Here is an 11,616-nt window from a genome sequence, read left to right as displayed (position 1 = left end):
GACAAAAAAAAAAAAAAAAAAAAAAAAAAAAAAAAAAAAAAAAAAAAAAAAAAAAAAAAAAAACACACATATTTCTTGTCATTTATGTCGGAGCAGATGAATGTCAATGGGTCAATTTTAGCACATTTTTGTAGAGTCATTTCCACCAAATTAATTAATTAATTAATTAACTCAATTTTTTAATTTTAAACTGAAATGATCAATTATTGAGTGTGATGACCAACATTATTAGTCCACTTTTTGGTGAGTTCATAAATCATTAATAAAGTTCTCCAAATCGGTGGTTTTTTAAATTTGTGGGCGGAAGTAATCTGAAATTTTAAGATGGTTGAGTCGATGACTCGTGGGGTTATTTTTTTAATTATTAAAAAAAATCATATTAACCCATTATTAACCTTCGTTACTAAAGTTAAATACTTTTATTATTTATAATATCTTTAGACGAGAGTTGGGTTAGATTGTAACTCGGTATTTCACTTCATTTGATTGACCCAACTGAAAAAATATCCATTCAAGACCAAATTTTTCTGTAAAAAAAAAAAAAAAAAAAAAAAAAAAAAAAAAAAAAAAAAAAAAAAAAAAAAAAAAAAAAAAAAAAAAAAAAAAAAAAAAAAAAAAAAAAAAAAAAAAAAAAAAAAAAAAAAAAAAAAAAAAAAAAAAAAAAAAAAAAACATCAAACCAAAGGATTTTCTCTTTCAAACTAGTAATAATGGGGTTGAAAATTTTTCCATTTTATTTTTCTCCACGTATTGAATATTTCAAAGGTACAATCCACGTGTAATTTGTCCAATATTTAGAAATTATTTAAAATTTTGAACAATAAATCAATAATATAATTATTTATAATTTTACTATATAATTTACTTTCACATAAAATTATTAATTTATTTTTAATGTCTAAAATATAGAATGAAATAAACAAATAATTTTCGTTCACAAATTAAATTATTTAAGAAATTTAAGTCTATATTTAATATATTTATTAATACGAAACTCGACAGTTAAATTAAATGTATATTTAAAATTAAAAAGGTAATATTAAAAATGAATAATGAGAGGAAGGGAGTTTCTTTGCTTCTTCCTTAACAAATCAATATTAATATAAGATTTTAATTAATTAATTCAATTTCATGGGGCCCCACCAAGTCCTTTTCGAAAAAATATATATATATATAATATAATCTTAATTAATTTCATATTTTTATAAAGTAAATAATGTTAATTTCTCTACTAATATATTAATTTAATTAATAATATTAGAAAAATAGTTGTAAGTTTCCAAGGTATTGCCTTCTGGAAATCAACTTTTTGACTAAGGAAAAGGTCGTTTACTTACTGCCCAAGTCTTCCTTGGGAGAATCAATTACGCTTTTCTTTTTTAATGCGTATTAAATATATTTTATTTGAGCTGGCAAAATGTGACACGTCATAATTTTCAATTTATTTTTTATGGACTGAAGGGACATAATATTCAAAGTAAAAAATAATAATTAAAAAAATTACATTATTGTTCTTGGTCAAAGTTAACAACTCAATATTCTCCATTAGTTCATACTTCTAATGTCAATTACTTACTTTATGATTTTAAATAACTAAATATTTTTATTTATTGCATTTCTTTTAAGAGTTTAAAGTTAGACAGTAATTTTTTATTTTCATTTTTTTAAATTTAATAATATGTGAAAGTGAAATTTCGAAGTAAAACCAATGTGAGTTTTAAGGCTAACGTCTTTGTTGGCATACTGTCTGATGTCTAGCTCTGATACTATTTGTAACAGTAATCTAATACTGTTTGTAACAGCCCCAAGCTAGAGGGTCAGCGTCCTCTCTGGCATACCACTCGCTATTCAGCTCTAATACCATTTGTAACAATTCAAGCCTTTTGTTAATAGATATTGTCCATTTTGACATATTACGTATTGTTGTCAGCCTCACGATTTTAAAATGATAAGATCGATAAAGGTTTTTATACTCTTATAAAAAATGTTTCTTTACTTTTTCGAGCACCGTGAGATCTTACATTTTGATAAAATTGGAGAGAATTAAAGAGTAACCGTGTTTTTGTATTTTCATTTATTTTAAATTTAAAAAATAATGGTGGTGATAGAAAATATTTGGAAAAATACACGTTTAATTGTTTTTTTTTACCAATGAAAAAAAAGAAAAAACAAAAACAAAAAACATGAAGCTAAGTAAAATAAATAAATAAATAAACGCTGTCCCACAATGCCATGTCATAAAATCTTGCGATTACAAATCGATCTGACGAGTCCCACAGCGCCACGTAGGAACAGTGGCCGTCACCGACGACTAGCCACTTGTAGCGGAAAGAGACGACACGTCCGCACACGTCCAACGCTGACATGGAGGGCCCCACGAAGCGACAACGTGGCCCCGTCAGCGTCGTCACGCGCTTTGTACGCAATAGCTGTAAGCCACGTATTTGTTGTATCATAGCGCTCTTTCCTATACTGGGCCCCACGCACGATGAATTTTGACCTTTTTTCTCCTCTTTTTAAATAATAATTAACAATACTAAATAAAAACTCCGCCACTTTCTGGTTTTTTTCCGTTGTTTTATTTTATTAAAAAAAAATAAACAGAATTTAGACGTAGAAACAACCGAAATTCCCTCACTTGACATGTGTTAAATATTAAATTATATATTTCCACTCCTTAAATTTAATTTTTTTTAAAAAAATATTTTTAAAAATTTAAAAGTTCAATTATTTCTATTTACATGTATTATTAAGAAGAAAAAAAAAAAAAGAATCCTCCGGGAGGTGCGTGATTACCACGCGCCACGTTAGCGCGTGAAGTTTGTTTGATTTAAGAGAGGCTGTTGCCGGATTCAACAGCCACGCTTAGACCATCGGAAACAGGAGGTGTATAAATAACCACAAGCTACCTGAATCTCTTCTCCCTCGCTTCTTCGGCATCAAGATTTTTCCCTCCCTGTTTTCGCTTCATTATCGTTCTTGATTTTTCCTGCATTTCGCGATCCTTTTCAACCTCTTTCAGGTTCTTCCCCTTTCTCCTCTCTCTCTTTATTTCCCTTCTTTGAATTTCTCTCTTATTTACAGTCGTTTTCTGTTTCTAATACCCGCCGGCGTAAAATTTGGCGCTCAAAACCATAACGTTTGGTGGGGTTTTCACGTTTATGTTGCTAGGTTTTCCGTCTGTGTTTTGAACACTTTTCCCCTTTAATCCATGTTTCTATGGCTTCTTTAAAGTGGAAAATCACTCGATTACTTTCCTTCCCTCTTTCGGTTAATTCTATTTGATTAGTTATTGGTGTTGCTGCTGCATTTCGGTTTCGTTTCAATTTTCCCATTAGAACTCTTCATTTGTTTCTTAAAAATCTTCTGTTCATCGGGGTTTTAACTTTTTGACGACGCAATATTTGATATTAACCGAACATTGGGTTTCCAAATGTTCGCGGATTTGATGGGTTTTCATTGATGCGTCTGTTTTACGTGTTTGGCTTTGAGGATTTTAGGTGTGTGAATGAATTCTGGAGTTGACTTTGCTTGTCGTGGTGCAATTTGGTGGGTTTATGGAATTGAAATAGGTTTTTTCTCTTTGGGGTTTATGCAATTTGGAATCTCTACATAATTTCCTGAGGAGTTCATTTCATATACAGTTGATTGACAGCCCTTATGTTTGTTTCTGTACTGACCTACTGGGTTACTTTCTTTTGTCCTTTTCTTCTATGGTGTTTCCTCTAATATGATTGATTGGTTCCTTTTTTTTCCCATCCGCAAAATCAGATTGGTTTGCCTTTCTGTTTCTAATATTAAATTGATGGGACATTTACTTGTTGTCGTCACATTTGATATTTGATATTTGATATGATATAATAATAATCTAGCTCGAATTTTCACCCCTTTTTCAATTGGGTTCTTAGATTATGAACTGTAAAAGCCACGTTTCTGCTTGATGGTTGGTTGCATTTATTGCCCATTCATTGAAACAGCATCTAAAATCTTGTTTTTAGTATTTTACTGATTCTATGGCCTTCGGGAAAGTGAATCTTCATTTGTTTGTCCATTTGTTTATTTCTTCGCATGCTCCTATGTAGGCCCATGATGCGTGGTTGCATATGGTGGTGTTTCCTCTTTACTGTGTGGCAGTGGTGGCCTTTTGTATACTCTTTTTAAGCTCTTCTATGAGTTCTGCCTCTTCAGAACCTGTTTTGTTACACTCTTTTTAGTGTTCTACGTTAGTATTGAAACTGGTTCTTTTCTTTTATCTTGTTTTCTCCAGTTTTAGATCTGCTTTCCTATCACTGTTTAAATTTGTCGGTTTAGTGATGTTTTCTTCTGAGATGTTGTGATTATTTGATCGAATTTTGTGGCTCAGAAGCTCCAGTTTGTAAAGCTTTAAGATATCTAGAACTTTGCATGCCTATTCATGATGGAGTTTGATTTGGTTTTATGCACTTGTACGGCCGCTTGAAATCTTACTGTTCTTCTCTGTTATATTATAGAAGCAGAGTACTCTGTTCCAACAAATCATGAGATCATATTTATTTTCCCAAAGCTTTACACTTAACTGTATGAACTCAACTTTTCAGGTGGTTCCATCTCTCAGTTTGTAAGGAGGACATAAGTGCACTTGGGCTTTGAATCAACCTCCAAAACTTGACCAAATGGATCTTAAACCAAACCATAATTCTCCCATTCTCTCTGACCCTGCGCCTATCACCAAGTCTAGACTTGGTGTACATTCGAATATGTTGCCATACTCTGCTGCTCCAGGAGTTGGGTTCGCTCCGAATTTGCTACTAATCACGAGGAAAAGGACCGGTGTGCTCGATGACGTTCGAGCAAGCATCTGGCTAGATGCTATGAAATCTTCATCTCCTCCTCCTAATAGGATTGCCAAGGATGTTGTCAATGAGCTTCCATCGTTTGATCCAGATCTTCTCTATTGCAGTTGGATGGTACTGTTTCTTTTACTGTCATGTTCTGATGTAGGATAAGTTTTATTGATCTTGGATGAGTTTTTTATGTACAATATGCCCCTTTGTTACTTTCAGGTTAAGTATCCATCGGCACTTGCGTCGTTCGACCAAATCGTAACTCAGGCGAAAGGAAAAAGAATAGCATTGTTTCTGGACTATGATGGGACTCTTTCTCCAATTGTAGACAACCCTGATTGTGCATTCATGTCTGATGCTGTAAGAATCTGTAATTCCTTGTAAATAAGTTGCTTAGAATAACTCCATCTTAGCTACTAACCTTGACTAACCTCTCTGCAAATCTCTTAGATGCGTGTGGCTGTAAAAGAGGCTGCAAAACATTTCCCGACTGCTATAATTAGTGGAAGAAGTCGTGACAAGGTATGATGCTTCATATATTACACAAATATTTGCCAATGAATCCGACTCGTTGATGTGGTCGTAAGTTTCGAGTTCCCTTGTTTTTGTTTGTTCAGGTTTACGAATTTATTGGACTAAATGAACTCTCCTATGCTGGTAGTCATGGAATGGACATTATGGTCTCTGATAAACACTCAACTAACGATCAGGTAACGAAATGGGAGTTGTTGTCGTTTTATCGACCGATATCTAAATCTTTCTCGTTTGGATGTTACTTTGACAGTGCTCTTACATACATTCCTTTCATTACATAGGGCAAGGAAGTTATGTTCCAGCCTGCTAGTGAATTTTTACCTTTGATCGATGAGGTACGAACCGACTTTTGGCGTACTAACATATATTCATATCGTGTTCGAGCATTTGAATGAAGAAAGTTCTCTTGTTTGGACAGGTTTACGAATCCCTGATTGAAATCGCCAAGGGAATTGCTGGAGCAAAAGTTGAAAACAATAAGTTCTGTGTGTCTGTTCATTACAGGAACGTAGATGATAAGGTACCTCCCTCTCAGATTGTCAATGGAGAATATGAATATTGAACGAATTTCATTTGATTGCTTTCTTCTCTCTAGGACTGGAATGCTCTTGCAAATCGTGTTTACGACCTTTTGGAAAACTACCCTCGACTGCGCGTTAGTCACGGTCGTAAGGTACTTCGATATCATTAATGAAGGCTCAATCAAATTGTCATTAGATACTAACTTTTCCAAAGAACAATCTTCAATCTTGCTTGTATGTGTCTGATCGTCCTGTTTTGAATTCATAGGTTTTAGAAGTACGACCTGTGATTAGCTGGGACAAGGGCAAAGCTGTTACGTTCTTGCTTGAATCTCTTGGTAAGAAACACAATGTCCACAACCCTGGTTCCCATTTAAGAACATTCTTGCACATGTTGTTTAACCTCTTCAAACTGTACTCCAGGACTTAGCAACTGCGATGACGTGCTCCCAATCTACGTCGGAGATGACCGAACTGACGAAGATGCCTTCAGGGTAAGTTTATCATCTCATTAATTCCAGCACCCTTAATCTCTCCTCTGAGAAGCTCAATCTTAAGAAATGAAGCGACTTGAATTACAGGTCCTGAAAGAACGAAATTGTGGCTATGGCATATTAGTCTCTTCAGTGCCAAAGGAAAGCAGTGCAGCCTCATACTCTTTGAGAGAACCATCTGAGGTACAGACTCTTTATATACTCAACCCGAACACCGCTCGAGACTGGGGAGATTCTATAACAGGATCATGAACCCAGTTTCGATTACCGTGTCATGCTTTTAGTACCATTATCTCCTGCATTCGAGTCGTTTCTTCGAGGTGTGGTTTGAATCTGATTAGAGTTAGGATGTGATATGGAAAATGCAGGTGATGGAATTTCTGAAGTCATTGGTAACATGGAGGGCGTTGGAAGAGGGATTGAACGAATAGCAGAAATTGATATAACAATGGTATAGAGATAAGTATAGGGAAGGAAGGAAGGAAGGAAGGAGGGGAAGGTGAAGGAGGAGAGGAGAGGGGGTATTATTTTTGGAGCAGAGAATTACAGAGAAGAGGCAGGATTTGTGAGAGTTGCCCGTTTGTTGTTCCTCTGCTGAAAGGTGTTCCTTATTATTGTGTTGTTGTTCATCATTTTGTAAAGTCAAAGTTGGTGCAATTTAATTAATTACTTTACTTTTCCACTGTTTTTGTTGAAGCTGATGAACACAAAGCAATCTTTATTCTTTTATCTGTTTTTAGACCCTTACTTTGTAGATTATAATGTTTAACTCAGCAATGCAAATCATTTGTTTCCTTTCTGCTATTACAGCATCGTGTCGTGTCGGGTGTGAGGATTATTGCTTTTGGCCTATTGGTCGAGGACATATACTTCAAACATTTGAGCTAAATTCAAGTTGACTTTGATAAGCAAATAACAAGAGAGCATATAACGCATCCATGTGCTCATTTGAGAGAGCGCTTACCATTTCTTGAAGCAACCTACCATATGATTAAATATTTTACTATAATGTTATGAAATTAATAGCATAGGATAATCGAAAGATAATTAGGGTTTCCAACATATATGTTTAAATTAAATGAGTTGGACAATAATTTAATCCGAGGCCATCGCTAGTAGATATTGTTCACTTTGGCCCATCACATATCGTCGTCAGTTTCATGGTTTTAAAATGGTCTTTTAGGGAGAAGTTTCCACACACCCTTAAAGGAATGCCTTGTTTTCCTTTTCAATCGAGGTAAAATATAACAATCCACCTTCTTGGTGGCCAATGTCCTCCTAGCGAACTGTCCGGTGTTTGGCTTTGTTATCATTTGTAACAGCTCGAGGCCACCTCTAGTAGATATTGTCCGCTTTGACTCGTTACGTATTGTCATCAGCCTCACTACCAGAGAGAAATTTCCACACCCTTATAAGGAAATATTGCTTCCCTCTCCAATCGACGTGAGATCTAATAAGGTATGTGTAAAAAGTTTTTAGGGTTAATTTAGAAAAGAAGTAATAAGTAAACATGATTAACGAAGGATTTACAACATAATAACATTCACATGGACAAGTTTCAGTGTCGGTATGTTTTAGTAAGCAAAAGTCCCATAATCTTTTGTCTTGCTTGCCTCACAAACAACCTTTTTTTTTTGTCATTAATGAACAAAATCTCTTGATAATAGATTTGCATGTTCTTTCTTCTTCTTCTTCTTCACAAGTTGAGCTTGTGTGTGTAAAAATGTCAAACCCTAGGATTCCTCTGTCTCAATCATTTCACATAATTATGTCTGTGTTTTTATGTCTTTGCAAGACACACACACAATGGGACTATATAGCCAACCCTTATGCTCAGTTGAGTTCATTTTTCTCCTCCTTCCTTTCACTTCCATGCCCAACCTCTCTCCCCGTCTTCTCGCCCTGACCGGTTCGGTTTCTGTGTCGGGTTTTCGTTTTGTGAAGACCCCGAGTATATATCTTCATATTTCTACTTGTCTATTTTAGATTAACAGACTGTCGCCTATTTCATTGGAAACCCTTTGTCCTACACGTTCATACAATTCTTCATAAGCCCGTGTCGTATTAACGCTTAGAACGACTATATATTCATGCTTTCTTCTTTTTCGACCCTATGATTTCGTGGTTGGTAGTGTATATGATGCATATTGAATGGCCTCCCACAGGTACACAATTGCTTGATCAATAAGATTAACACTATTTGTACGTACCATAATTGCTTAAATTTTAAGGGAACCCAAAGTTCTTTTAAACTTCACTACAAAGCCTTCATCAATGTTTATTATTATTATTATTACCATCTTCCACTTTTGCTCCCTTCTAACCCTAAAGGAACACAGGTTTCTAACCCCATAATTAATAACATTTTTTAATTTTATTTCACCAAAACTCATTTAATACAATTTTTTTTATTATAACTTTTATTTTATAATTATTGAATTATTGAATTATTTCACCAACATTTTTAATTTCATTTTAGGACATTGAAATCATTACATAAACGAGATAGTAAATGAACCGAATAAAGAACGTATTTTTGAGTTCGATAACATCTGGGGTGGTGGATTCAAACTCCCGATCTTGTCGAGGCTACATGTAACAACTCAAGTCCACCGCTAGCAGATATTATCTGTTTTGACCTGTTACATATCATCGTCAGCCTGAAGGTTTTAAAACGCATTTATTAGAGAGAGGTTTCTACACTCTCATAAATATTTTGTTCCTCTCTCCGACCAATGTGGGATCTTACAATCCACCTCCCTTGAGAGCCCAGTGTCTCGCTTGCTAACACACCACCTTATGACTAGCTCTAATACCATTCACTGCTAATAAATATTGTCCGTTTTTTGCCCGTTACATATCGCTGTCAGCCTCATGGTTTTAAAACTCGTCTACTAGAGAGAGGTTCCCACACCCTCATAAGGAATGATTCGTTCTCTTCTCCATCCAGTGTAGGATCTCACAATACATATGTCAAGCAAGTCATAAACTATATGAAATTAACCGACGCGAAAGGCTACGTATATATTGTATATTATACGAATGGTATAACAATAACAATAAGTCTTTATTATATATATGTACAGAAATATTGATAAAAATGACTTCAAATTTGACCCTTTTGAACACTAAGAACATTCTATTAATTATTTATATGTATAATATGAAGTAAGCATTATAAAAATCAAGAGAAAAAAAGAGGTAATTTCACTTCCACAGCTCAATCTGACAAGAAGTTGAAGTGGATGTTGGAGCATTTTCTGGGACTATAAGTTCTTGCTTGGAAGCATTCTCTTGGCTGAGCTGAGAAGCAACATACTTATCAAACACACGCCAATCCGTGAGCTGATCCGCTGTTTGTTCATTATTATTGTTGTTGTTGTCGAACAGAAACAGCAAGTTTTGGTCGGAAAGTTGCTGTTTTGGGGGCGACGGTTGGTAGTTGGAGGCTGATTGAACCAATTTTTGGCTCTCTAAAAGTGGTAAGTGAAGGAAATGTTGTTGGGGTTGGTAATTAGTCAAATCCATCTCCTTTTTGCATGGGAAGTAATTCGAAAGATGTTGAGGGAAACTTGGCGAGTCGAGGTCGGGCATAATTGCCGCCACGGGCTCGTCGTACCAACACGGCGATTCGTGCTCGTTCATTCTCCGATTAACCGTGGCTATTCTCTTCTTGAAAACCCTACACACCACCCATCCTTCTTGCTGTAAACAACAAAGGATGTTGTTAATATCAATACAATCAATTCAACCTTAAAAATTCGTATTAACTCGCCTGTGGAGCGCCGTTTTCGTCGGTTTCGAGTCGGTACTCATGCATGATCCAATCAGACTTTTGGCCATTTGGGGCTCGACCTTTGTAATAAACCAAGGTCTTTCTCATACCAATCAAGTCATGCTTAGAGTAAATGGTCTTGTCTCGGCCAGTTGCTTTCCAAAACCCAGCGGCTGTTGCCCTATTGGTTCGAGTACCTGTAGGATATTTCTTGTCTTTGTGGCTGAAAAAGTACCATTCATTTTGATCCTCTGCCCCCAGATTACATATCTCTATTATATATTGAGTATCAAGTTTAGAAGCTCATATAACAACACAATCATGTTCATGTTCATGTTCATGTTCATATAATTATTTATTGATAATACCTTGGAGATCCCATGGTTCAATCTTGTAAAGATCTACATCTTTAATCACATCCAAATCAATCCTCCTTGAAGAAATCTTCTTTCTAAGATAATAATCCACAAGTTCTTCATCTGTTGGATGGAATCTAAATCCAGGAGGAACATCTAAGAATGTGTTCATTGTTTGATGTTAGCCCTGAAAATCATCAAATTTTGCCTAATGGGTATCAAATTCATATCAATGTGTATCAAAATCAATCTTTTCAGTCATATCAAGCGATATCATTAAAGTAAATGGTAATCATGGAAACTCATCTTATTGCTTAAAAAAAAAAGAAAAAAAAATTAGGGTCTTGATTTTTGTTGTCTCCCAATCAATCATTCAAAATCTTTCTAAGAATCTTCTCTAAGATACATTTAGAACAGATGCAATAAGAAACAAGAAAAAAATTCAACTTTAATTGACTTTTTTGTGGCACAAAAAAGTCAAATCACATGGATTTTGAGAAAATTTGTTGAAAATAAATGATACCCAGAAGAGGAAAAGTGATTTAAAGGCAACCCAGTTCATAAGATTTAGAAAAGAGAACTCACAAGAAGAAAAGTTTGAATCTTTGTTGCAGAGGAGGAAGAAGAAGATAACCCTAGCTTTGGTTTCTGCAATGAGAGACAGAATTTGTTAAGAACAAGAAGAAAAGACAGACAGTTATGCTGTGGGGAGGATTTGAACTCAGGTGGGAGCTGGGGTTGTCGGAGCAGATATGTCTGAGAAGAGTTAGGGTTATATAGAGAGTGATTGAAGAAGGGTTTGGTTTTGAGAAGAGAGCTGAAAGAGACCCAACTGTGTGAGAGAGAGAGAGAGACAAGTTCATGGCACAAACCCAATGTCCTTTCTTTATAAAGCCACCTTCTTTTCTTTGGCTATGACGTAATGGAACAGCCACCTCCCTTCCACCCACAAAGTTGTTTAGTTTATCCACGAAATTATCGTTCGGGTTCGAGAAAAAAATGAAGAGGCGTTCATACGATTCGATGACCTGAACAATTTGGATGACTCAACCCTAAACTATAAGAGTTGAGTTGAGTTAGATTTTCCTTTTTCGATTAGGTTGTGTTGAATTCT

General features: G+C 35.0%; 2 protein-coding genes across 5 annotated transcripts; one reads left to right on the top strand and one right to left on the bottom strand.

Annotated features, from left to right (window-relative positions):
- The first annotated feature begins 2,875 nt into the window (after window positions 1–2,875).
- Window positions 2,876–7,175, top strand: LOC111446945 (trehalose-phosphate phosphatase A-like). 3 transcript variants are annotated; one of them, XM_023085878.1, is made up of 13 exons: window positions 2,876–3,021; window positions 4,082–4,221; window positions 4,577–4,945; window positions 5,042–5,182; window positions 5,273–5,344; window positions 5,440–5,532; window positions 5,638–5,691; window positions 5,775–5,876; window positions 5,952–6,029; window positions 6,146–6,215; window positions 6,301–6,371; window positions 6,459–6,554; window positions 6,740–7,175. In XM_023085878.1, the coding sequence occupies exons 3-13, from the start codon at window positions 4,652–4,654 to the stop codon at window positions 6,800–6,802; spliced, it is 1,134 nt and encodes a 377-aa protein (XP_022941646.1). In that variant the 5' UTR covers window positions 2,876–3,021; window positions 4,082–4,221; window positions 4,577–4,651; the 3' UTR covers window positions 6,803–7,175. The 3 variants fall into 3 exon arrangements, with proteins under 3 accessions (XP_022941646.1, XP_022941645.1, XP_022941647.1); XM_023085877.1 differs by lacking the exon at window positions 4,082–4,221; XM_023085879.1 differs by lacking the exons at window positions 2,876–3,021; window positions 4,082–4,221 and adding an exon at window positions 4,248–4,444.
- A 2,292-nt stretch (window positions 7,176–9,467) lies between these two features.
- LOC111447640 (NAC domain-containing protein 7-like) lies at window positions 9,468–11,326 on the bottom strand. Of its 2 annotated transcripts, none has more exons than XM_023086906.1 (4): window positions 11,088–11,326; window positions 10,515–10,689; window positions 10,147–10,418; window positions 9,468–10,076 (listed from the first exon to the last, which is right to left on the bottom strand). In XM_023086906.1, the coding sequence occupies exons 2-4, from the start codon at window positions 10,672–10,674 to the stop codon at window positions 9,579–9,581; spliced, it is 930 nt and encodes a 309-aa protein (XP_022942674.1). In that variant the 5' UTR covers window positions 10,675–10,689; window positions 11,088–11,326; the 3' UTR covers window positions 9,468–9,578. The 2 variants fall into 2 exon arrangements, with proteins under 2 accessions (XP_022942674.1, XP_022942675.1); XM_023086907.1 differs by having other exon boundaries at window positions 10,147–10,397.
- Window positions 11,327–11,616: the final 290 nt, after the last annotated feature.

The sequence above is a fragment of the Cucurbita moschata genome, unplaced genomic scaffold (assembly GCF_002738365.1).
Source record: "Cucurbita moschata cultivar Rifu unplaced genomic scaffold, Cmos_1.0 Cmo_Scf00009, whole genome shotgun sequence".
Lineage (NCBI taxonomy): Eukaryota > Viridiplantae > Streptophyta > Magnoliopsida > Cucurbitales > Cucurbitaceae > Cucurbita > Cucurbita moschata.
Note: the sequence above shows the minus strand (reverse complement) of the source record. Positions and strands in the feature narration are given on the sequence as shown.

Excerpts from the sequence above, each read along its gene's own strand:
- LOC111446945 (XM_023085877.1), top strand. The coding sequence starts at position 4,652 with ATGGATCTTAAACCAAACCATAATTCTCCCATTCTCTCTGACCCTGCG. Across the intron at positions 4,946-5,041 it reads TTCTCTATTGCAGTTGGATG|GTTAAGTATCCATCGGCACT; the intron begins GTACTGTTTCTT and ends TGTTACTTTCAG. Across the intron at positions 5,692-5,774 it reads TTTTACCTTTGATCGATGAG|GTTTACGAATCCCTGATTGA; the intron begins GTACGAACCGAC and ends TTGTTTGGACAG.
- LOC111447640 (XM_023086906.1), bottom strand. The coding sequence starts at position 10,674 with ATGAACACATTCTTAGATGTTCCTCCTGGATTTAGATTCCATCCAACA. Across the intron at positions 10,419-10,514 it reads TGAACCATGGGATCTCCAAG|AGATATGTAATCTGGGGGCA; the intron begins GTATTATCAATA and ends AATATATAATAG. Across the intron at positions 10,077-10,146 it reads ACGAAAACGGCGCTCCACAG|CAAGAAGGATGGGTGGTGTG; the intron begins GCGAGTTAATAC and ends TGTTGTTTACAG.